Source organism: Benincasa hispida, chromosome 1 (assembly GCF_027475165.1).
Source record: "Benincasa hispida cultivar pf3 chromosome 1, pf3_genome.v1.1, whole genome shotgun sequence".
Taxonomy (NCBI): Eukaryota; Viridiplantae; Streptophyta; class Magnoliopsida; order Cucurbitales; family Cucurbitaceae; genus Benincasa; species Benincasa hispida.
Window position 1 is genome coordinate 68741797 of NC_143478.1, and position 22666 is coordinate 68764462.

Consider the following 22666-nt stretch of genomic DNA (forward strand, 5'->3'; position numbering starts at 1 on the left):
TTTTGTTTTTGTCATATCTTGGTCTATACAACTCCATTTTAGCTAGATGATCATTTGTTTTCATACGATTTTTCGTGTTCTCTTTCCAACCATACTTATAAAAATTGAACAAAATGTTAAAACATCTTTACTTTTAAATTGTTTTACAAAATTTAAACTTAGATAATTTTTTGTATGAGATGTTCTGGTAATATAAGAAACCCAAAAACTAAGGGTGAAGTATTTTATTTAAAACTAAGGGCAAAGTGAGTATTTCATATCTTTAAAATGTCAAAAAAATGTTTTTAAAAGGGAGGTCAACTACGTAGAAGTTTTTTGGGTTTTGGGTTAGTTTGGACAATTTTTCATAAAATAAAGGTGTTCAAAATATCCAATGATATGAAGAACTCGATCAACCTACACCATTAACTCAATCAACCCACACACCATGAACTCTTTTCAAAATAGTCAACAACTCAATATGATTTTGTCTACCATTAGAAAGATAAAGCAAAGTAAATATCAAACTAAAAATGAAGAATTAGTTTGTTGTTACTATTGAACCATATAATATGGTTATTACAAGCTCAAAATTTTGTAACTTCACGAAGTTAGACTAACCAAAACTATAAGCCAACATCATTTCTCTAAAAAGACAATCATGAATAATGAAATTAAAGAGTCAAGGATATAGGTTTCTCAAATATTACAAAGACAAAGCAAACAAAAATAGTAGGGAACCAAACAGAAGAATTCAAAAATTATTTTACATGGAAAAAAAAAAAAAAAAAAGAAGAATTAAGCTTATGAAATTCGAATTAAAATTTGGGAATTAATAAGAGCTGGAGAGCTACTTCCATTATGTACAAACTAATGCCCTTTACTCTTGTTTTCTTTTGTCTTTCCTTTTATTATTATTATTATTATTATTATTTAATTTTTTGGGTTAGTGGAAAGAACACAATAAATTTTTTTAAAAAAGGCAAAATTTGAGGTAGAATTCATGTTTCCAACTCCCAATAATTCCGGATGTTATAAGCATTCTTTGCTTCCACAGGTGCAATTTTCAACTTCTTTGTTAAGCTTCTGAAAAGGAAGGAAAGAAAGAAAAAAAAAATTAATGTTAAATCTCAACAAAGGAATTGAAATTTTCATTCAATAAGATAATATAGTTTATTGCTCGTGGTTGGATTACATTTTCAAGTGTTTAATTTAAAAAATATGTCATTTTGAAAGAAAATGGAATGTTTGACACCCGTTCAAAATAGTTTTTCAAGTATATTTTGATCTGTTTTTACCAAAAGTGTTTAAATAAAAATGAGTTTTTTGAAAAACACTATTTTCTTAAATCAATCCAAACAGGTCCTAAGTGATCTAATTTGAAAAGAAAAATACTTAACTCCTGCCTTTGTGTAATCCACACAAGGGTTTAATTTTAAGTTATTATGCGGTAAAAAATTTTCTTTTTTTTAAAAAATATATTTTTTTTTCCCTAGAATGTATAGAGATGAGTAGAACTAAGTACTACTAATTTGAAAATGAAAATATGGTATTATAATATAGAGAAGAAAATGTTTGTTGTGATTATTAATTCAATACCTATTTTGATTTTAGCTTTCCTTTGTAAAAACATTAGATGTTATCTTTATCAATAGAATTGTAGTTCAATTAATCCAAGAATTATAAATAAATTTAAAGAAACTTAATAATTTCCACCTTAACTCAATTAGTATATTTTAAGATTTTAGTCAACTTATAAAAACATAAAACTTTTTTACATTAGATCAAATTCAAACTAGGATTGAGTCGACCTTTGAGCCTCATGCATGTTGAGGAGATTTATGTAATAATATGTTCTTAAATCACCGTAGAATACACGCAATTTAAATTGGATTAAATTACATGTTTCGGTCTATAAACTTTTATTTATGTGTCTATGAAGTTCTTGAAATTTAAGATGTATGTATTAGATATAAAATCAAATCTTCTGTCTAATATAATATTAATAAGAATTTTATAGTTTCTAAAATTTTAATTTTGTGTAAAAAATGTCATTGAATATTTAAAATGTCAAATATGTTTTCAAGCTTTCAAATTTGTACATAATAAGTCATTGCCATATTCAACATATTTGAAAGAGTTGTTTTCAAATATAAGAAAATGAACAAAAATATTTACAAATATAGACAAATTTTACTGTCTATCTACGATAGACCACGATAAATTATTAAAATCCAAATATCTATTTGAAATAAATTTGAAAATTCAAGGAAGTATTAAACTTGTAATTTAACTTTTAAATTGGGATGACTTAATTAACATTTTGATCCATTATTTAACATTGTTCTTCACATGGGAGCAATAATATTGATTTTAATTAACCAGATTCAAGACATAAATCATTATTTTGAAATAACAAGGAAATGATATATAACAAGAATTTGGATTAAATTTTCAAATTAGAAAAAATTTAATCTTTTATTTATTAATTGGTGTAAAAGTGTTTGAAATACCTGAATTTGATTTTGAAGACCTTTAATATGCTGCACTGCTAAGTCCAACATGTCTGAATAGCTTGTTTGCTGTATTACACAAAATAAATAAATAAAGTATATAAGAGGCAATTAACTAAACATATAATGACAAAATTATGATATTTAGGGAGGGATTCAGAAATATATATATAATTTTAAAAGGAATAATGACAGTATTTTGTTAAGAAAATAAACAAATTATTTACAATAATCTATTAACAAAATGTGTTCCTCTATTGCTTTTATGTATATATATATATATATATATATATATATATATATAAAAAAAAGTCCTGGTTAAGAACCGATGATATCCAGACACCTAATTAGGGTACAGAGAATCCGAATATGCCTCATAACCTTCCACGGTAGAGAAAGGAATTCAGAGAATAAAATAACTAACAGCAACACGTGCCAAAAGGTGGGCAACAAAATTATACAAACATGGCCATTAGTTTAACACTTTCATAACGTGAACTAACATTTTTTGTCTGATAATTTCATAGAATTAACTCTATTAGTTTGACACTTGCGTAACAAGATCATTATATTGTTTAACCATTAGATAGATTTCGAGTGGATTTAGGGATTTGACAAGTATGGATCATATCAATAGATTGAATATTTATTATATTCTATTAAGTTCTTTTAGGTTAAATGTTCGATCTCACGATTGAGGCAACTATATTGAACTAAAAAAATGGGAAAAGAAAATAAAGATGCTTGAATTACCTTATCCATGTTGGGAACAAGTTCTTGAAGTTTTTTCAATTTTCCGCTGATTCTAGTTCTCCTCTCCTGAGTATAGATTTAAAAAAAAAAATTGTTAAGACCTCGGTGGTAATCATTTGATTTTTTATTTTTTGTCATTGAATTAAGTTTATGAACACTACTTTCATCTATTGATTTCTATGCCTACATTTTAAGAGTGCTTTCAAAATCAAAGCTAAAATTTTAAAACTAAAAAAAAAAAAAAAATAGTAGTTTTCAAAAACTTAACTTTGTTTTTAAAAATTGGTTAAGAATTCAAATGTGTACATAGGAATTGTGAAAACCATAAGTAACAAATTGTGAGAAAACAAGTACAATTTTCAAAGACCTAAAACTAAATAGTTGTTAGACGAAACCTTGTTTTTCCTTTTTTTTTTTTCCAAAACATAAACAACAATTATATCTTTGAAATTACATTTTTAGTCCCAAATTTTGAAGAATAAGTACTTTGGTCCCTAAATTTTCAAATTGTAATTTTTTAATCACCAAATGTTTAAGAATATGTTTATTTGGTCACTAAGTTTTCAACCTTTTTAATTAATCATCAAGTTTTTAAAAGTAGGTTGAGTAGGTTCCTCAAATAATTTTTATTATATTTTAAATAATTATATGACATTTTAAATTATAAGAATAAAATTTAAAAGTTATCTCTTTTCTCTGAAATTATTTTTTAATTTTTTTTTCTAAATTTAAATATCATATAATTATTTTAAAAAATTAAAAGAAATCGTCAACAACTTTAAAAACCTATAATTAAAAAGACAATCTTCCCTAAAGTCTATAAAATCTGCTTAAATGCATAACAAATATAACACAAAGAATATTCAATATTTAGTTTTTAAAACACTTTTTTATATAAAATTTTATATTTTTAACAAATTTGTTTTATCAAATATATATAAAGATGTGAAAATAACCCAAAACAGAAAACAATACCAAATGCATTTCTATTTTCTTTATTAAGCAAAGAGAAAACAAAAAATAAGGAACAGAAAACGTTATCAAACATGTCAAAACACAACACATGCAATGCATGTAAAAATTACCCGTTCGGCGATACTCCGAGGATGAGTAGCACAGCCACGCTTGGCTCGAATCTTACAAGGAACAGAGTCTTCCGGAATTTGAAGCAGCCTCTCCACAGCTGCCATTTCTAGGGTTGTTTGTGGCAGGCTAAACTGAGAAAGAAATTATGCAAAATAAGGCCAACAACTAGAGATCATATTGATACTACTCATCTGATACAAGAAGCTTTGTTTAACCCGATGGGTTACGATAATACTAAAATTTAAGTATATCAATACTTCAACATACATACGTACTTGAGACTCGAGGCTGGTGAAGAAGTCGGCATCGGAATGGTGCTTAGATCTTTTAGCATGAGGGGCACCAAAGACAATGGAATTATTGGATGTTTCCCAAGAAGAGTCCATAGCAAAGGCAGAGGGGCCAAAGGAATGTGTGGAATTGGTGTTGCTTTGAAGGCCATTGCTACAAGAATTGGCTGCCTCAACAAAACTTTCACTCATTTCTGAGATTTGAGAAAGTGAATTATCTTGCCCATTGAAGCTCATTTGGGATTTTAGTCTTCCTATTCCATTTCCACCACCTCCCATTGTCAATGAAAACCCTCCTGTTTTTACAATAATAATGTAGTTATCAATCTAGATGTAGGACGTTCAAATTATACACGACTTTCACGTAATAACCACTTTTATCATAAAGTTTTAAGTTTGTCCAATTGCACGTATGACTCTGATGCATGAATGAGGAATTATTTAAAACAATGTATTTGACCTTTAGAAGGTATTTGATAAATGGGTATGAGTTATTGAGTTGGATGGGTATTTATTATCCATGTTTGTTAAGCTCATAAAGAAAACCTACGGGTTATTAAAACTCTTTTTTACCCACTCAAAACTCCCTTTTTTATCCTTTCTTTCTCTCTTCCCTCATGTTTGCCGTTTGGATCCAGATCTTATTCTTTTTTTTTTTATCATCAAACCCTTGGATTCTATTTATTTTTTCCCTCATCTTTGCCGTTTGGATTCAGATCTGATTTTTTTTTTTTTTTACCGTCAAACCTTTAGATTCTATTTTCATTTCTTTCTCTCCTTCCTCATCTTTGCCATTTGGATCCAAATCTAATTTTTTTTTTTTATCGTCAAACCTTTGGATTCTATTTTCATTTCTTTCTCTCTTCCCTCATCTTTACGTGTATATTTGAAAATTAATCAACAATAGCAAAGCATAAAACTAAAAAATAAAATAATGAAATAAAAAACAAACCGAAAAAAATAGAACTAATCTCATTCACAAAAAACTCAAATCCCCAACTCAACTCAACTCAACTCTGCACAACAAACCCAGATAATAATTATCAACTCAACTCAACTCTGCAAACAAACACAGACAATTTAACTCCCATATAATTTAACTCTACATATAATAATTACCAACTCAACTCAACTCAACTCTCTATTTTTATCACGCACCAAACACACCCTTAGAGTTTACAAACATGATAACATGACTCAACTGACATAAATGTATGTATTCTCAATCAAGATATTAACGTAAAAATCACTTTTTATCCTAGAGTTTTAAGTTTGTCGAGTCGCACCTTCAACAATGTTGGATGGATGGAGAATTATCATATAAAAAAAATAAAAAAATAAAAAAATTTTGATATTCATTTTTAATGAATTATAAAACTTGTTCTATTTTAGTTGTTGTATTATCAATCAATCTTAAAATTGGTTTCTATTGTTCATTTATTAACTTTTTTCCAAAAAAAATAAAAATTAAAAAAAAACTCTTAATAAATTTTTATATAAATTTTGAAAATATATTCACATGGTATCTTTTATTGTTAAAATTATTATTATTATACTAAGCTCGATAAAAATTAACTTCAAACTAGTGACAAAAGCTAATTCTAAGATTTATTAAAAACATAAATATTAAATTTTGATATATTGATAGTGCGGAGATTAAAATGGAATAAGATTTAAAGTAAGAAAGATCAAAATGATAGTAATTTTAACATTTTTTGATACAAAATTAATAGATTTCAAGGAAGTGTTTATTTTTTTCTCATTGTCAGTTTTGATGCAATTTTTCCATGGTTGATTTTGAATTTGACCGTAAATTAATTTTGTCTAATGCTTGATTTTCAGTTAAGTTAGTATGGTTTTGAAGTTTTTTTAATTATATTTTTAATCGTTGATTTTTGTTAACATTAGTGAATGAAGTAGAAAAAATTAAATAAAAAATAAACATTGCAAATATTTATTTAAGTCAAAAGTTTAATTTGACAAAGTGAAGCCTAAAAGTGAAAATAAATATATTTTTAAATGATCATATATAAAAGGAAAATAAACATCCCTCAAAATCAAGGTGTAGTTTAGTTTAATATTAAATTTATTTATGTAATTGGTAAAAAATGAAAAAAAAAAAAAGAAAAAAAAAAGAAAAGAAAAGAAAAGAAACTGCTGTAAACTGATATTCCCCTATAGGCTATAACTTAATTTCAGTCTCGTTGTCCATAAAATAATAATAATAAATAAAAAAACGATTTTGTTTATAAAATTATTTTTTTAATGGTCTGTTTTTAAAATTTATATTTGCTTTCTCATAAATTTTTAATAGAGAATTGAGCAGACAACAACAAAAGAAATCGTAGTTAAAATATTAATTCTATCAATTGTGAACTTATAACTTTTTATATGTACTTAGAATTTTTGTTAGAAGTAACATAATAGTGCATTTAATTTGAAAATATTATTTAACAGTAATTTTCCAAAAGAAAATTTTCAACAATTAATCATTTACAGAAATAACAAAAAAAAAATACCAATAGATACTGACAAATTTCCGTCAATATCTACTCGTAATAGACTTGGATCAATGATAAACTTCTATCAATTCTTATGACTGATAGATACTGATAAATTTATATCAGCTTTTATCAATGATAGACTTCTATCAGTATTTATTAATGATAGACATGTGTAGACTTCTATTAGTATCTATCAGTAATAGACGAAGAACAGAGAAGATGATTAAAATTAACTATTATATATAAATAATTTTTCTTATATTTTCTATTTTTAAAAATCTCATTTTCTAAATCTATTAAAAAAAGAAAAAAGCTTTAGCATTATTGGGTGTTTGTAATCATTAGCTTATTTAATATTAAACATTTTTACTCCTAAAAGAAATGAGACATTTTAAATGATACAATGGCCCAAGAAATGAGACATTTTAAATGATACAATGGCCCACTAGAATATAATCCTGTAGAGCATGTCTGTGTATAAATTTATTTGGTTCGTCAACTTGTGGACCATAATATTTCTAGTGCTACAATAGCACCAAAAAAATTGCTTTTCTCTTTTATTATTTAAAGTATTCCATTAAATGTAAGGCTACAAATTTGATAAAAATTATTCCTCCATTCTTGTCGATGCAAATCTTAAATATCATAGTGATTTTCATAGTTAAACTGTAATGTTATATTTGTTAAAACGAACATAAGTCAATTGATTTAAAGTTTGTAACCATCAACCTCAAAGTGAGATTTAATTTTTTTTCATTTCATATATTTAAAAAATAAAAACGACAACACTATGTTCATAATAACGAAAAGGTTAAACTATTGTTTTTATCTCGTACCTTTGGATTTGTTTAATTTTTGTTTATATACTTTTAAATTTTCAATTTCAATTAATATACTTTCAAGAAATTTTAAATTTAGTCATTTGAATTTAATGATTAAATTTAATTTTATCGAAAGTGATTAAATAATAATAATAATTTCATGTAAGAAATATGTGAGTACTTTCAAAAATCTGTAGTGCAAATATTAGTAGATAAGGAAAAAAAATCTATGATAAATTAAAAGTATGGACTAAATTTAAATTTTATTAAAACTATATAAATTAAAACTAAACGTTTAGAAGTGTTGGACTAAAATAGAATAAACCTCAAAATCTAATAACCAAAATAATAATAATAATAATAATAATATCCAACCATGTTGAAATAATCTAAAAGTCAATGGAAGGCGATTAATTCTGAGCTATGTAATTAGTATTTAAAGATAAGGAAAATTATGAAATTAAAATAAGAAATATAATAAATCCATTCATTCACTGTAGTTTTTAGTGAAATTGAACACAAAAGCTGACTTATTGATTTAAACGAATAAAAACAAAACAACATTGATAGCTACTTTCTGAATAATTGAATCGACAATATTTTTCAAATAAAAACGACAAATCGACAAACCAAATATATTAAAATAGATCAATATCGATTAGGTTCGTCTCAATCTAACTACATCAATTTTAAAAGGTACTTTAATTTCTATATTTTTCATAAATATCTATTTTGATCTTGTATTTTTAACTCTAGTTCATTTTAAAATTTGTACTTTTAAAATGATCATTTTAATTTTTATATTTTTAAAAATGATCATTTTGATTTAATCAATGTTATCGAATATATAGATCAAAATAAATCAATATTAAAAGTACAATAACAAAAATAAACTAACAGACAAAAAAATGATTCAATGTAGCATCCATAATGAATAATTTCCCTATTAAAGAAAGTATAATGGATCCCATTTCCACTATTATTAAAGATGCTCGAAAACAACGGCACTTCTTTAACCAAATTTGCCCACCGAAACTACATGTCGGCTTTCACCCATCCAAAGATCGGAAAATAATATATATAGATATAGATATATTAAAATAAAAAATCAAATCGACATCATCATGCAATTGCACTAGCACGTGACTTATGACCTGGATTTGAAGAAAATCCAATACTTTTTAATTTAAAATTACATGGAAAAATAATTATATCTCAAGGTAAATTACCAATTTGGTTTTTAAAATTAGTTTATGGATTTTAAAAAATCTAGTAAAAATGTTTAATAACAGGTAGATTATATAAAAATAATCGAAATACATGCAAGTTGTCCAAATACTCACAGATATTAAAAATTAAATTTTGGTGTAGATATAAAATAATGTCTAATAGATTTTTTAAATTTGCATTTAAGTTTTTTTAATCTTAAAATGTTTAAGTTGTAATGTTTTTTTTTTTTAAAGAAAAAGTTTAAATTTAAGGAGTTATTAAACATAATTTTAAATGAAATTTTGATAATGATCCAATATAATTGAGATTGAATCGTTGGCGTACTTAATTGAAAAAACAAAAACAAAATTCCGATGCGGTATTAGAGTTTAGGACAATGGAGGATAATTTGGTAATTTTGAAAAGTCGAGGGGTATATTTTGGTAAACTTGAGCATATAGTCAACGGCCGTCAGCGTTTTTGAGAAGAAACGCGGTGAAAACCACGCGCCGGTGAAACCAAATACAAAATTAGAGAAAGAGAGAGAGTACCGTTTGGTTCGGCGACGGAGAGATGGCCGAGAAATCCAGCCGGCGAGCTTCTCTGGCGAACCAACGGCGAAGAGGAAGAGGATTGACCACCATTACTATTGAAATTTCTACCCGTCGAGAAATCCCCTAACGCCAAATCGTTGAATCCGTACGACCTATTCAAGGCGGCGGCGGCGGCGGCGGCGGCGGTAGTAGACGACGACGATTTCAGATCGTTGGAAGTAGACGACGACTGAACAACCTTCCTTGAGGACTCCACGACGGAGGAATCAACAGAGGAGAAGTAGTGGCCGCCGAACGATGGTGGCCCACGGAGCGTGGCGGCGGAGTCCGGTTGCCGACTCCCAATCACGGAATCGACCGCCGTGGTCAGGAGAGATCCAGGCGCGGAACCGTACCGAGTAAGACCACCACCACCACCACTACCACCGCCGCCGAGACCGGCGCCGGCGTGGGCGGAGGGCATGGATTTCTGAGAAGAAGAAGAGGAAGAAGTTGATTGGTACATATGGGGGATTTGGATTTGGATTTGGATTTGGATCTGTGTGTTTTGGGTTTGAACAAAAATTGAAATGAAAAGAGATAGAGAGATTTTTTAAAAAAAATGATAAATGAAAACACCAATAACATAACAAAGTACTTTATTTATATAGGTATAAAATAAATGGAATTCAATAAATATTTTATTAAAATTTTGATGCTTTTGCTTCTCAAGGCAATGCCTAAGGGCTTTGATAACATTACTTGACCTTCATTTTACCCCTCACCACTCTTCTCTCTCTCCCTCTCTCCCTCTCTCCCTAATTTTCCTTTCCTACTAATGTTCTTTCATCTCTTTTATGTTCTTATCAATTTTTTTTTATATTCAATCTCAAATTAATTAATAATAAATTTTTAATGAGTATTAATTTTTTAAATCTTTTATTGTTATATTTTTGTTTTTCTCACCGGAGTAAGAAAATTCTGATTAGTTTACCTTTTAAATTTTATTGGTTTAATAGTAGGTGCGTTACACGTGTTATGTAAAGTTTTAAAAAAGAATTTAGCTATAAAAAATTCGTGATAATTATTTCTTGTTTTTTTTTCTAAAAAAATTATTGGATGATTTAAATCAAAATGTTTTTCTGTTTTTTTAACTTATTTTGGATTGAATGGTTTGATTATTCTCTTAATTTTATACTTTAATTTAGATCAAAGTATATTTTTTATTTCGTGATAATCTTTCTATATTAATTTTTTAATTGATTTGGATGATATATTATCTTTTATTTTCAAACTTTAATTTAAACTAAAATATTATCTTTTTGTTTCTATTTGATTATCCTCTTAATTTTAAATTTTAAATTTTAAATTTAAATAAAATATTATGCAGGCATAAGCCATAAAAACTTAGTCTCTCTTGTTTTGCAATGAACTTCTTAAATAGTTTTTAAGAAATTTGACTAAAAATCAACTCTTTTACTCAAGAAAGATGAAAATTATAATAAGAAATCAAGAAGAAATATATTTAAAATTCATAAATAAAAAACCAAAGAATTATCAAATAGAAACTTTAAAATTTTATTTTTGTTTTTAGAATTTGGTTAAAAATCTAAACTAAATAATTTAGGAGGGGTTTGAAGAAAGAAAAGGGGAAAAAAAAAGATAAAAAGAGGATGGACTAAGGACTTTGATTCGTTTTCTTTTCTCCATTTCTAATTCCCACTTGACAAAAAGAAACTATTAATTTATGCAAATTGCTAAAATATATATTTATGGTCTATAAATTTTGAAGTATAAACTAATTCATGCAAGGATTTTTAAAAAAAAATATTTAATAAAATAATAGTTTTAATGGTCCAAAAAATTTCGAAAATTCATTTTTTTAAAAACTTCGAATTTCATATTAAAGCTTCTAAAATTTGAAAAACTATTTAACTTGGTCCCCCGCTACTATTTTCTCTAAAAACGATAAAATAAAAATGAATTAACAACATGACAATGTTGACCCTATCAATAAAGTCAATTGGAAAAAAAAAAAAAGGAAAAAAAGAGAGAGAGAGAGAGAAATTTCTGTTCATATATATAAAAACTTGCACGGTGATTTTTATTATTTATTTATTCATTACTAAAAATGAAATGAAAAATTTTAATTTAAAGAATACCTAAAAGTGAAGATAGGTGGCTACGGATTCTTCATTTGGAAGACATAATATATATATTTTTTTTGGGGGGGTGGGGGAAAGGTTCAACTTTTATGCAACTTGGCAAAGTTAATTTAAATTAACCTAAACTTTTAATTTTATTAGATAAAAAATTGAATCGTATTTAGATTAAAATGAATCAAAATTAAAAATATGTTATTTAAATAATTAATATTTTTTTTTAGTGTAAACAGTTATTGGGATAGAACAACGAACCTCTGACCTCTAGAATGAAAGGTCATATTAATTACCATTGAGCCAAACTAATTTAAGTTACAATAATTAGTGATTTAATCTTAAAATATACTTACGAAAAGTTGTAAGGGTGAGATTTGATTTCACGTGTTTATTTGGTATTTGAAATTTCAAAAGAAAAAGGTATAAAATAAAGAATGCCCAATTGATTAGTTACAATGAACTTCAATCCCTAATTAACATAATCGCACAAAATTGACCATTTAATAAATCAACCCCCTCCCCCCATTTTGACCCAAAAACCCAATTTTATTGTCGTATTTTTTTTTTGTATTATCATCCATTTTAGGGTATGTTTGGAATAGATTTTCAAATGTTTAATTTAAAAAGTAGTCATTTTGGATAGGGTGCTTGACAACCATTCAAAACAACTTTTCAAATGTATTTTAATCCGTTATTATCAAAGTGTTTAAATAAAATGAGTTTTTTGAAAAACACATTTTTTAGTCAATCCAAACTGACCCTTAATCTTATATGATCACGAATTTCATTATGTAGTTTTATTTTGAAAAGTTATCGTTGTCAGACAAGATTAATTTTTTTCCAATTTCAACACATTTTAATTCTTGTCAATTTTTTTTAATAAAAAAGGTCAGTTTTCAAAACCTATGATTTTGTCTACTTTTCAATTTTTTTCTTATCATTTAAAAATATTTAATAGAAAAGAAAACATATAAAAAGAAGTAGTGTTTAGAAGCATATCTAAATACAAAATGATTAGCCACCATAGAGTCTTAGTAATAGGCTTCTATTTTGTAGTCTATCAAAGTGACGCAATGTGAGAGTAAAATTCGAATTTCTGATGTGAGAGTAAAATTCGAATTTTTGACCTATGGATTAAGAACATACTTAATAATTGGTTAGGTTACGTTCATGTTGGCCTTCAAACAAAAACTTTTAACAAAATGTAAATTGCAATGTATGTAAGGTTCAATCATGGTATTAAATTTTCATCGACATGTCAATATTTTTACATTTTCATAGGTTCAATATCGACATGAACGGTGAATTAGCATTTCTGTTATATCATAAAAAAAATCCATGAAACATAAAAGAAAAAAACAAAATGTATTAATAGATAAATATAATATAAAAAATAAACATATTAACTCATTTAAAAAGTATACCACTTTTATTTTTAAATTTACTCTTTTTATAATTTTTTTAAAGAATACATATATATTTGATATGAACATGTTATCAATATTTATATCGACATCTTCGTAAAATTGACATCTTAATATTTCAGAAATTGAAAGTAGAAGTTTATAATGGAAATTATCATAATTTCCCCCTAACAATTTAGAATCTTCCTTGGTTCTTAACTCTAATAAAAAAAATCATAACTTCCAAAAATAAAAATCTAAACTAGAATCATAAATAATTTTTAAAATAAAAATAAAAATAAAAATATTTGTTTATTTATTTATTTATTTTATTTTCTAAAAAGTGTTGTCTTACATGGCGTGCGGTGAGTGGGACCAGAACAAAGCAGCCAACTTGTTGTGTTTTTGTTAAAAAAAAAATATATATATTTAATTAACCCATATCCCTATACAAAGACATAGGACACTGTCCGTACAGTTTTGCAATTCTATGTCATTTCTTTCCCCAAAATACCCTTCTTCGTAATTTATCTCTTTTATTATTATTTTTCTATGGAGAATCTTATGAAGATTCTCAAAATATTGACAAGTAATTCAAAAATAAATTATTTCATAAAATAATGGAGATTAAAAATATCAATTTCTTTTTAGGAAAAAAAAAAAAGAAGACAAATGGACCATACTTGACCTAATCTAAGCCTATGCTCCAAATATAGGTATTAAAAACCTAGTTAATCCAACCTTATACTCCAAATACAAATCATGTGGCCTTTTATTATGGCATATAAATGATCAATCAAATAAAATTTATATTGGACAGATCAATACTATCTATACTACTAAATAGTATAAGTGACAAGACATGTCATTCTGCATGGACAAAAAGATTAATTTCTTAAAGTTAATTATTTAGTTAAATTGATAAATGGGAGGTTTTATGTGGTTTGAGATTTGAATATGCATGAAAATAAAGTACAAGGAAAGTAAAGGATGGATATGCGATCAAACAAAATGTTCTAGCTTAGAGGAACGAAACCACACAATGTAATTTTGATTATCGAATTATCAAAGTACGATTATAACTTCTTACCTAAGCCTAGTTCAATTGATTGGAAAAGCTAACCAATAGTCCAAAATACCAAATTAGCCAAATTTAATTAGATGAGAAACATCCTAATCAATCTAACTAACCACATTACGCTTTTAGGGATTATGCTAGGATAAATTTTTAATAGGAAAAGCCTTAATTAGAAATCTAATACGGTTTTTCCTAAGTTGATAGAACAATCTTTTTGTTGTCGGCCACAAATTACAAGCCTATCTAACCTATTACTTATTGGAGATTAACATACAATTATATGTCACATATTATATCTTAATCTAAAGTACCGAATTGCACAATCAAGCATTGATCGTCAATCAATAACAAGAAAATATAATTCATAATCAATAAATCAAGAGTAAAATCCATAGAAAAGAACTCTCAATCAAATTATCAAAATACTCCAAAAAATACAATGGATTCCTCCAAAATCCCTTAAACTAGAAAACCATAGATCTTACCTTCCCATGGTGGCGGAAAAGATAGCACCCAACCTTATTTTTGCTTGATTGCAGAAAGAAGATAAAAGAAAACATAAAAACTAATGTTGTACATGGATGGAGGACGAAAATACAGAAAACAAGTAGCCATTTGCTCAAAACGACCACCCGAATCAAAAGATATGACCTAAAAACCAAAGTGTTGTTTTCTATAACCACGCAAAGTGCCGCAGCGCTGTACCATTTTTCAGCTTTATGTGAAGAGTGTCGTGCCCCAATGTTGTAGGGCGCCAAAACCCTCTCACCTAGAATACCATTTTTAATTTCTAATTGTTCCAAATTAACTTCGAACGACCTGTAACGATCTAGAATACTTATATTACTCGAGATCCTACAAATATAAATATTTAAGCAAATTAAATATCACAAATGGACAAAATTAGAGACACTAAGATAACACATTTTCGATGCTATTAGCAAACTTAATCATTTTATGATTTTCTGATTCTAGAAAACAAACCCCTTGTACTTTCTGTTGCTCAATTATTTGTTATTGCTTGCTTGCAAGGCTCCCTTCTTTTAATCGGCATCCTTTCTGATTTTGACCTAACGTCTAACCAGCCTCTAAAATCTGTTACTAAATTTAGTAACCATCTCTAAATTATAAATATTTTATATATATAAAAACTAAAGACTCTTGAACATCATAATTGCTACAATCAAATGAGAGTTAAAGTTTACGAGTGGTTTTTGTATTTTGTTTCTTTTTCTTTTGCTTAATATACCTAATATATATTTTAAATACAACATGGGAATATAGAAACTCCAACCTACATTTTTGCTAGTTTATTTAGTTTCTATACTTTCGATTTTAGTTCATTAATTTGGATCAAAATAAATATTTAAAAATTATTATGATAAAAAAGAACTAAACTTAGAAGTATTTAGTATAAACTCCAAAGTGTTTAATGCAAACTTCAAAGTAATATTTAAATGAGGATATATTCGTAAAAATTAATTAATAAAATACATCATGGATATTAAAAAAAATCGTTATTTTACATTATTTTTAGAAGTTTTTACACGAAAAATTCTTTGTACACCATATATTTCATAAATGTCATAGATTTTAAATTATTTTGTTACGAGCTTTTAGTTTTCATTTTGGACCAATTTAACCTTTTCACCATTATTTCAAAAATTTTGAAATATTTAATTCTTTTCTCATCAATATCACTTTCAAAATTTGTCTTTTTTGTTATTTATTATTTTTGGTTGATATTCATTTAATATATAATATTTAAATTAACGTTTCCTTCATTTTAAGAGATTCCATTTATTTTCTTTCATATTCTTACCTAAAAATTAACCACATCTCCATTGTGATCTCAAGTTTATGTTGAATATACTTGTAATATACTGAAAAACGTAAATATATATACGGAAGGAAATCAGACATGAGGATTTCCATGAGTAGCAAAATGATCGTTCCAAATTTCATTCAAAATTTGAACATACATAATTACAATCAAGAAACGAAAACTTACAAGTCATGCATAATACGAAATTATAGCATGCTTACATAAGAGATCAAGGGAAAGATTATACATACCTTTGAAGACTCATGCTTCAAACTCCTACATACCTTTGAAGACTCATGCTTCAAACTCCCTTGATCAAGAACGCTCGTTCAATCTCCAAAACTGCAACACATGAACGCTCGAAACTACGACTGCAACACTGCACAATCAACCAATAAACTCGAACACACCGATCTCCAAGATCATGAACCCAACAAACGGCCTTTAAAACCTCGACTCAGTCGAGTTGAGTAAGACACCACCACAATGGCTACCTTGGTATTCTCGGTGTGAGAATCCAGAAGTGTGGACTCTATGTGGACTTGGTTAGAGGAAGAGACTAGAGGAATAACAATCGTGTAAACGATTGAGGAAGTGGTGATGACAAAAGTCTATCGTATAAACAATTGCCCAATCGTTTAGAAAAAGGCAAACTATCGTATAGCAAAAGCCTCGCGATCATTTAGAAGAAGACCGGCTGAGTGAACTATCGTGTAGTGTCACTTCACGATCGTTTAGTATCTTTTCAGTTATCATTGAGTGAAAACAATTCTCACTTGACAGCAAATCGTGAGTACTTCCCAAGAATAGCAACTCTTGCAAATATCAAATCTACTAAATTTAGGAAAACATTTTTCCTTTTATCTCTGGTTACCATGCAATCACCAATAATCTCCCATTCAATTGGTTATTAGCGAAAAAGAGATAATTATCCAATAATTAATATTATTATAAATATATATGATAACCAACTTACCATATTATATTTATAACCTATAGTTTTAATATTTCATCTCATGAAACATATAAACCATAACTCTTTTTCGATTTTATGGTACTTAATGTAAATCTCATTTACATGAATCCTCCACTTGATGAATCTCATACATCACATAGATCATATCATATATAATAAAATTTTCTCTTGTCAATTTGAACATTTCAAATCAACACCAAGAATTGATTCTCAACTTGAATCCATTGAGCTACCAAGAGGACCTTATAGACCTGTAGCTTGAAGCTCCAAGTCACGAGATCCACCATCCGTTAACTTCCAGACACTCTACTAAAGATCGAAAACTGCACTCTCTTTACTACAGATATATTTTATGTCCATATCAACTAATCAATAATGCGATAACCCTTCATAAATCGCTCGTAAGTACAACTGGACCAATAACCGTTATTCCCTTGTAGTTACATCTAACTCTTTAAGTACCACTGATCCCTCTAATGAACATAAGTCATAGTCCTACTATGATTAAGTCCTCTCTTCCAAAGAGAAGCTATGATCACTATGTTCAAGACCCGGAATCAACCCTTAAGTGAGCAATCTATCTACTTACCCCTACTTCGGGGAAGGAGTAAATTCCATTTTGTGTAACTAAGTTCCCAACTCCCAAATCAGACAAATCCCAAAAAGGTAGGCATATTGAGTTGACAATCTTGTCACTCTCACCCATACTAATCAAAGGATTGCCCTCAAAGGTAGAAGTTCCCAATACACTCAGGATTAAGGTCATGTCACTTATGGTCGTTTAGGTGAGATGTAAGTCTCAAGTATCAACGACATTATATAAAGAGAGTAGTCATCTCGTGGTCCGATCTTATACAAACTCTTTGTATAGGACACTCTCGCTTGCATGTCTCCACATGAATGGTTAGGATCTACCATCTGTAGTGGTTCACAATACTTGCAAACTTCTACAAAGTAAGTCGTATCCGTAGTGCCACAAGGATCAGGGATCCCTCTTTAATCCTTATATTACAGACCTTTTTAGGTTATTACTTAAGGCATGATCCACTTGTATATCTCATATACATACTTAAGTTTACATAATATAACCATAAAGTTTTGTTTATTGGATATGAGTAAATGCTAAATAAAATAACTCTTATTTTATTCATAACAATATGCACAATTTACAAACTACGAGACTCTAGGAGAATTAGTATACCAATCCCAATATATACATCACATATATCATAATTTATTTCTTGGTGTGGTTACAAATATAATGAAAAATGCAAATTTATCTCGCATATATTGTTCGGTATATAAGACGATACATTATATAAATTATCATATTCATGTACTTATCAAATATACCCTAGTTTATTTCTAGAAAATTCAAATATGTATGGAATAAATTGTGTTGTAAATATCAAATACACCTCGTTATCTCCTTCAAAGCTTCTTATTGATTCTTGCTTTCTTTTATGAGGGGAACAGTTTTTAGATTTTTGGAGAAACTTCCCCTACTTGTGTAAATTTTAAAAAGAAGACTAGTTTATAAAGTTTATAATCATGAGAAACTTCATTTACATACTTCTTTTGGTATTAATATTATGATAAATACTTTTTTATAAAATCGAATAATAAGAAGAGTCGAAAAAGTAAATATGACCATACTTTTTGTTTAAAGTAAAATTTAGACAATTGTGTAATTAGATCTAGGGAAATTATTTCAAATGGTAAAATTGTTGAAAATATTTACAAGATAGAGCAAAATTTTAGAACTATCAATGATAAACGTTGATAGAAACTGATTGACTTTTATCAATATCACTGATAGACATTGATGAAGTCTATCGTCGTCTATCATTGATAGTTCTAAAATTTTGCTATATTTTATAAATATTTTGATTTATTTTTATATATTTGAAAATAGCCCTTACATCTACTTATTTAGGCTTTTATGAAAAATGGCTCATTTTTAGCTATTCAAATATCAAGAATGCCTAACTGACATGGTGGATTATCATATGTTGAACCAAATAATCAAGATGTCCATTTTTGCTTTAATAACTTTTTTATTTTAAAAATTGGTGCTTGTATTTACTACTACTTTTATTATTAAATATCACTATTATGTCCTAAATGAACTTGTTAAATATCACAGGTAGATATGTCCATAAGACGAGGTAGAGATAATTTCTTCATCTCGTTTAGCCCTCCATTTCTTTTTCTATCCCTACAAATTTTTTCGTTTAATTTTGTTGGGAATGGAGTAGGAAGTCGAGGTTAGGTTCTCAGTGGGGATTATTCCCCTTTTTATTTTCTTTAAAAAGAATTGAAGAATATTTTTTTCTTTTTAAAGAAATTTTTTATAAAATTTTTAAACCTCTTCTATAAATTAAAATAAAATAAAAATTTATATTAAGTAATTTAGGCCCAATGTTTTGGTTCCCATTTAAGATTATATTTTTTTATATGTTCAGATCCATCGAGTTGAACTATGTATTAGGCAAACAATCTAGACTTTAGAAGTTGGAGTTGAGATCTTAAGATGGTTTTGGATCAAACTACTATTGGGTAAGGGGCGTCGTTAATTTTTTGGGTAAGGGGTCACAATTAGTCTCATGTTCTATCTTATTTAATTTTGCATTAAGGTTACAACTATTAGTTATGATAATTTTTAACTTGTTTAATTTGTACTGTTATATTTATATCATAGGAGAAAGAAGTTATTAGTGCATCAACCACACATGAGGAAGGGAAGAAGTTGAAGGTGAAGGAGATGGAAGCTATTAGTGTACAACCGATATTGAAAGTGAATTGTATTATGAGGTAAATTTACTATTAATTACTTATAAAATTATAACTTGGTGGTTTTAGGAGAAAGTTTCAGAGAATGCGGGAAAGGATGGGGAAGTGATTGCTATTAGTATACCACCGACCTTGAAGGTGAATTGTATAAGTCTCATGTTCTTCTATCTTATTTAGGAATGAACATGTGATCGAGTTTTGTAGCATGCAAAAAGTGAAGACTTTATCAATGGTAGCTTATATCGTGTAAATAAATGTTATTTGTTTAGGATATATTATCATTTTATTAATTAGTAGTAAGTTAATGTGTTCGATCTATTATTGTAGGTACCTACACTCGTTCATTGTTGATTCAAATAAAGGGTCGAAGTATATTTTTGTAGAGCTCAGAACCTTTGTAGTAGATTAATGACTTTTGAACACGGTCATTTACTATAACTTCATGTTCCATAATAATTAGTTGTGTATTTTATTTAATGATCATTCTAAATATTATACTATACTCTTTGATGAATGTAGGGCAATGACCATTTTCAGTCTAAAAAAATTTGCAAAAGACTCGAAAAACCACATTCTGGAAAATGGTAAAGGTAAGTATAAGAGCATTGAAAAAATTAATTGAATGATGTTTAATTAATGCATCTGTATGATATGTGTATTAATTATTGACTTTGTATTGTAGTATCTTTTACAAGTGGGAACTGTCAAATATGGGTACTACGTTATGAGATATATGCGAGAAATCATGACTAAAGAGAAGAGTATTATCACAGTTGCGGTATGTCTTTAAACTACTAATATATATTGTAACATTATAGATAGTGTAAATAGTAAATAAATATATATATTTCACTTTCTATGTTTTATAGATTGATACGAGGAGCTCGTACTCGCAACTTGAATTGGATGAAGTACGCATGGAATGGACTAAATATTTAGGTCGTTATATCTGATGGATTTCCTATAAATTTTGTGTATGTGACTACATGGGAATGCCTAAAACTTTTTTTTTTGTGTGAATGTTTTGTTCAACCATTATAGGTTATATACTTCAAAGACATGTGTGGTGGATGATAGAATTTTAGTCTTATGATTTTTGGAATACATAGCACATATAGATCGGTCTTACAATTTTGGAATTATCATATATTGGGGTGGGTTGATAGAGTATATACTGTTGTACGATTGGTCTTGTAAATTTTGGAATTGTTCATGTAGGCATGAGTAATAGAAGAATGAAATTGTTTATTTTAATATTATGAATTGTTACGTTGGATATATTGGACTGATATATAGACCTGAAATATGTGCAATTGTTTATTTTAGTTGATGAAATTTCTTATCGGAACAAATGTAATGTAGGAAATGAGAAATCGAAATTAAATTCGAATGTTTAATTTGGAAAAAAAAAATATAGATGACATTAGAAATGCGTCAAGAATTAGATTACTTGACCATTATTTCGTGTCAAGATAAAAAGATATTTGATAAATAAAAAATGTCAAGAGTAATCACAATAATAAGTGTCAAGAATTAATACACTTGACATGTCATTAGTGTCAAGTGTATTATATTTCTTGATATAGAAATTATGTCAAGAATTGTTTCTCTTGACGTTTTTACAATATCAAGTTATGACATTATACTTGACAGTCGAATAAACGACGCTTTTATGAGCATCAAGTATACCCTCTACTTAACATTGGAAAAACGTCAAGTAATCTAATTTCTGTAGTAGTGATTATTTGTTTGTCTATTAACATCAGGAATGTCGTGGGGGGTGGGTAGAGTTTGGTTATACTCGTCTTGCTATTGAACTTGGAGTTTTTGTGTTTATGGATGTTTATGAAGTTTGAATGTTGTGGGGGTAGGTAGAGTTTGGTTATAATCGTTTTGGAGTTGAACTTGTAGGGTGGATCATTCTGCGGTTTAGAAATATTGTGAACCTATGTTTTTTTTTTCCTTTTTTATTGGTTTTCGCTGTGTTCTGAGGTTAAAGACGAGTAGAAAGAGAGAATGTGAGTGAGATAAGTGATAGCGAAATTGGCGAGAGCGACATGAGAGAGAGCGATATTAGAGAGAGCAAGACTCGCGAGAGCGATACCAGAGAGAGCGAGACTAGGGAGACAATGTCTAGAGAAAATCTCTCTTAAAAAAGGAGCGAGACCGAGAGAGAGCGAAAGGGAGAGAGAGCAAGAGAGAGAGAGCGAGATAGGCTAGAAAATTATGACCTAATACATTATCATAAAATAATTTCATGTCCACATTCGATCAAAATTTTGATGCTTTTTGTTGGAATGCTTTTTTCTCCCTTACTTTATGTTTTTCTCTCTCGCGCTCCCTCTCTCTTTTTCACTCTTTCCAGTATTGCTCTCTCTAGTATCGCTCTCCCCGATTTTTCTCTCACTTATCTCACTCACATTCTCTTTTTCTACTTGTCTTCAACCTCATAACACATCGAAAACCAAAAAAACAAAACAAAAAAAATCATAGATTCACAATATTTCTAAACCCTAGAATAACCCACCCAATCCCCATACCGATCAGTTTAAGACACAATCGACACATATTTAATTCACTTACCGATCAGATTTGATTTGTCGACGGCAGTGGAAGAGTTTTAGTTTTGTTTTGGTTTTTAGTAAAAGGGTAAGAAGACAAAGAGGTGAGGGCATTTATGTAATCTGGTATGACGATGATGTCAACAGATGGTTAATTTACATTATTTTTAAAAAATAGATCAT

At 28.0% G+C, this 22666-nt stretch overlaps 1 protein-coding gene across 1 annotated transcript; it reads right to left on the minus strand.

Annotated features, from left to right (window-relative positions):
* Nucleotides 1-621: 621 nt before the first annotated feature.
* LOC120087044 (basic helix-loop-helix (bHLH) DNA-binding superfamily protein) lies at nucleotides 622-10541 on the minus strand. Its single transcript, XM_039043898.2, has 6 exons — nucleotides 9707-10541; nucleotides 4607-4917; nucleotides 4331-4462; nucleotides 3246-3311; nucleotides 2493-2561; nucleotides 622-1065 (listed from the first exon to the last, which is right to left on the minus strand). The coding sequence occupies exons 1-6, from the start codon at nucleotides 10212-10214 to the stop codon at nucleotides 1012-1014; spliced, it is 1140 nt and encodes a 379-aa protein (XP_038899826.1). The 5' UTR covers nucleotides 10215-10541; the 3' UTR covers nucleotides 622-1011.
* Between the last annotated feature and the right edge of the window lie 12125 nt (nucleotides 10542-22666).

Excerpts from the sequence above, each read along its gene's own strand:
- LOC120087044 (XM_039043898.2), bottom strand. The coding sequence starts at position 10,214 with ATGTACCAATCAACTTCTTCCTCTTCTTCTTCTCAGAAATCCATGCCC. Across the intron at positions 2,562-3,245 it reads TTGTTCCCAACATGGATAAG|CAAACAAGCTATTCAGACAT; the intron begins GTAATTCAAGCA and ends TGTGTAATACAG. Across the intron at positions 1,066-2,492 it reads GTCTTCAAAATCAAATTCAG|AAGCTTAACAAAGAAGTTGA; the intron begins GTATTTCAAACA and ends CTTCCTTTTCAG.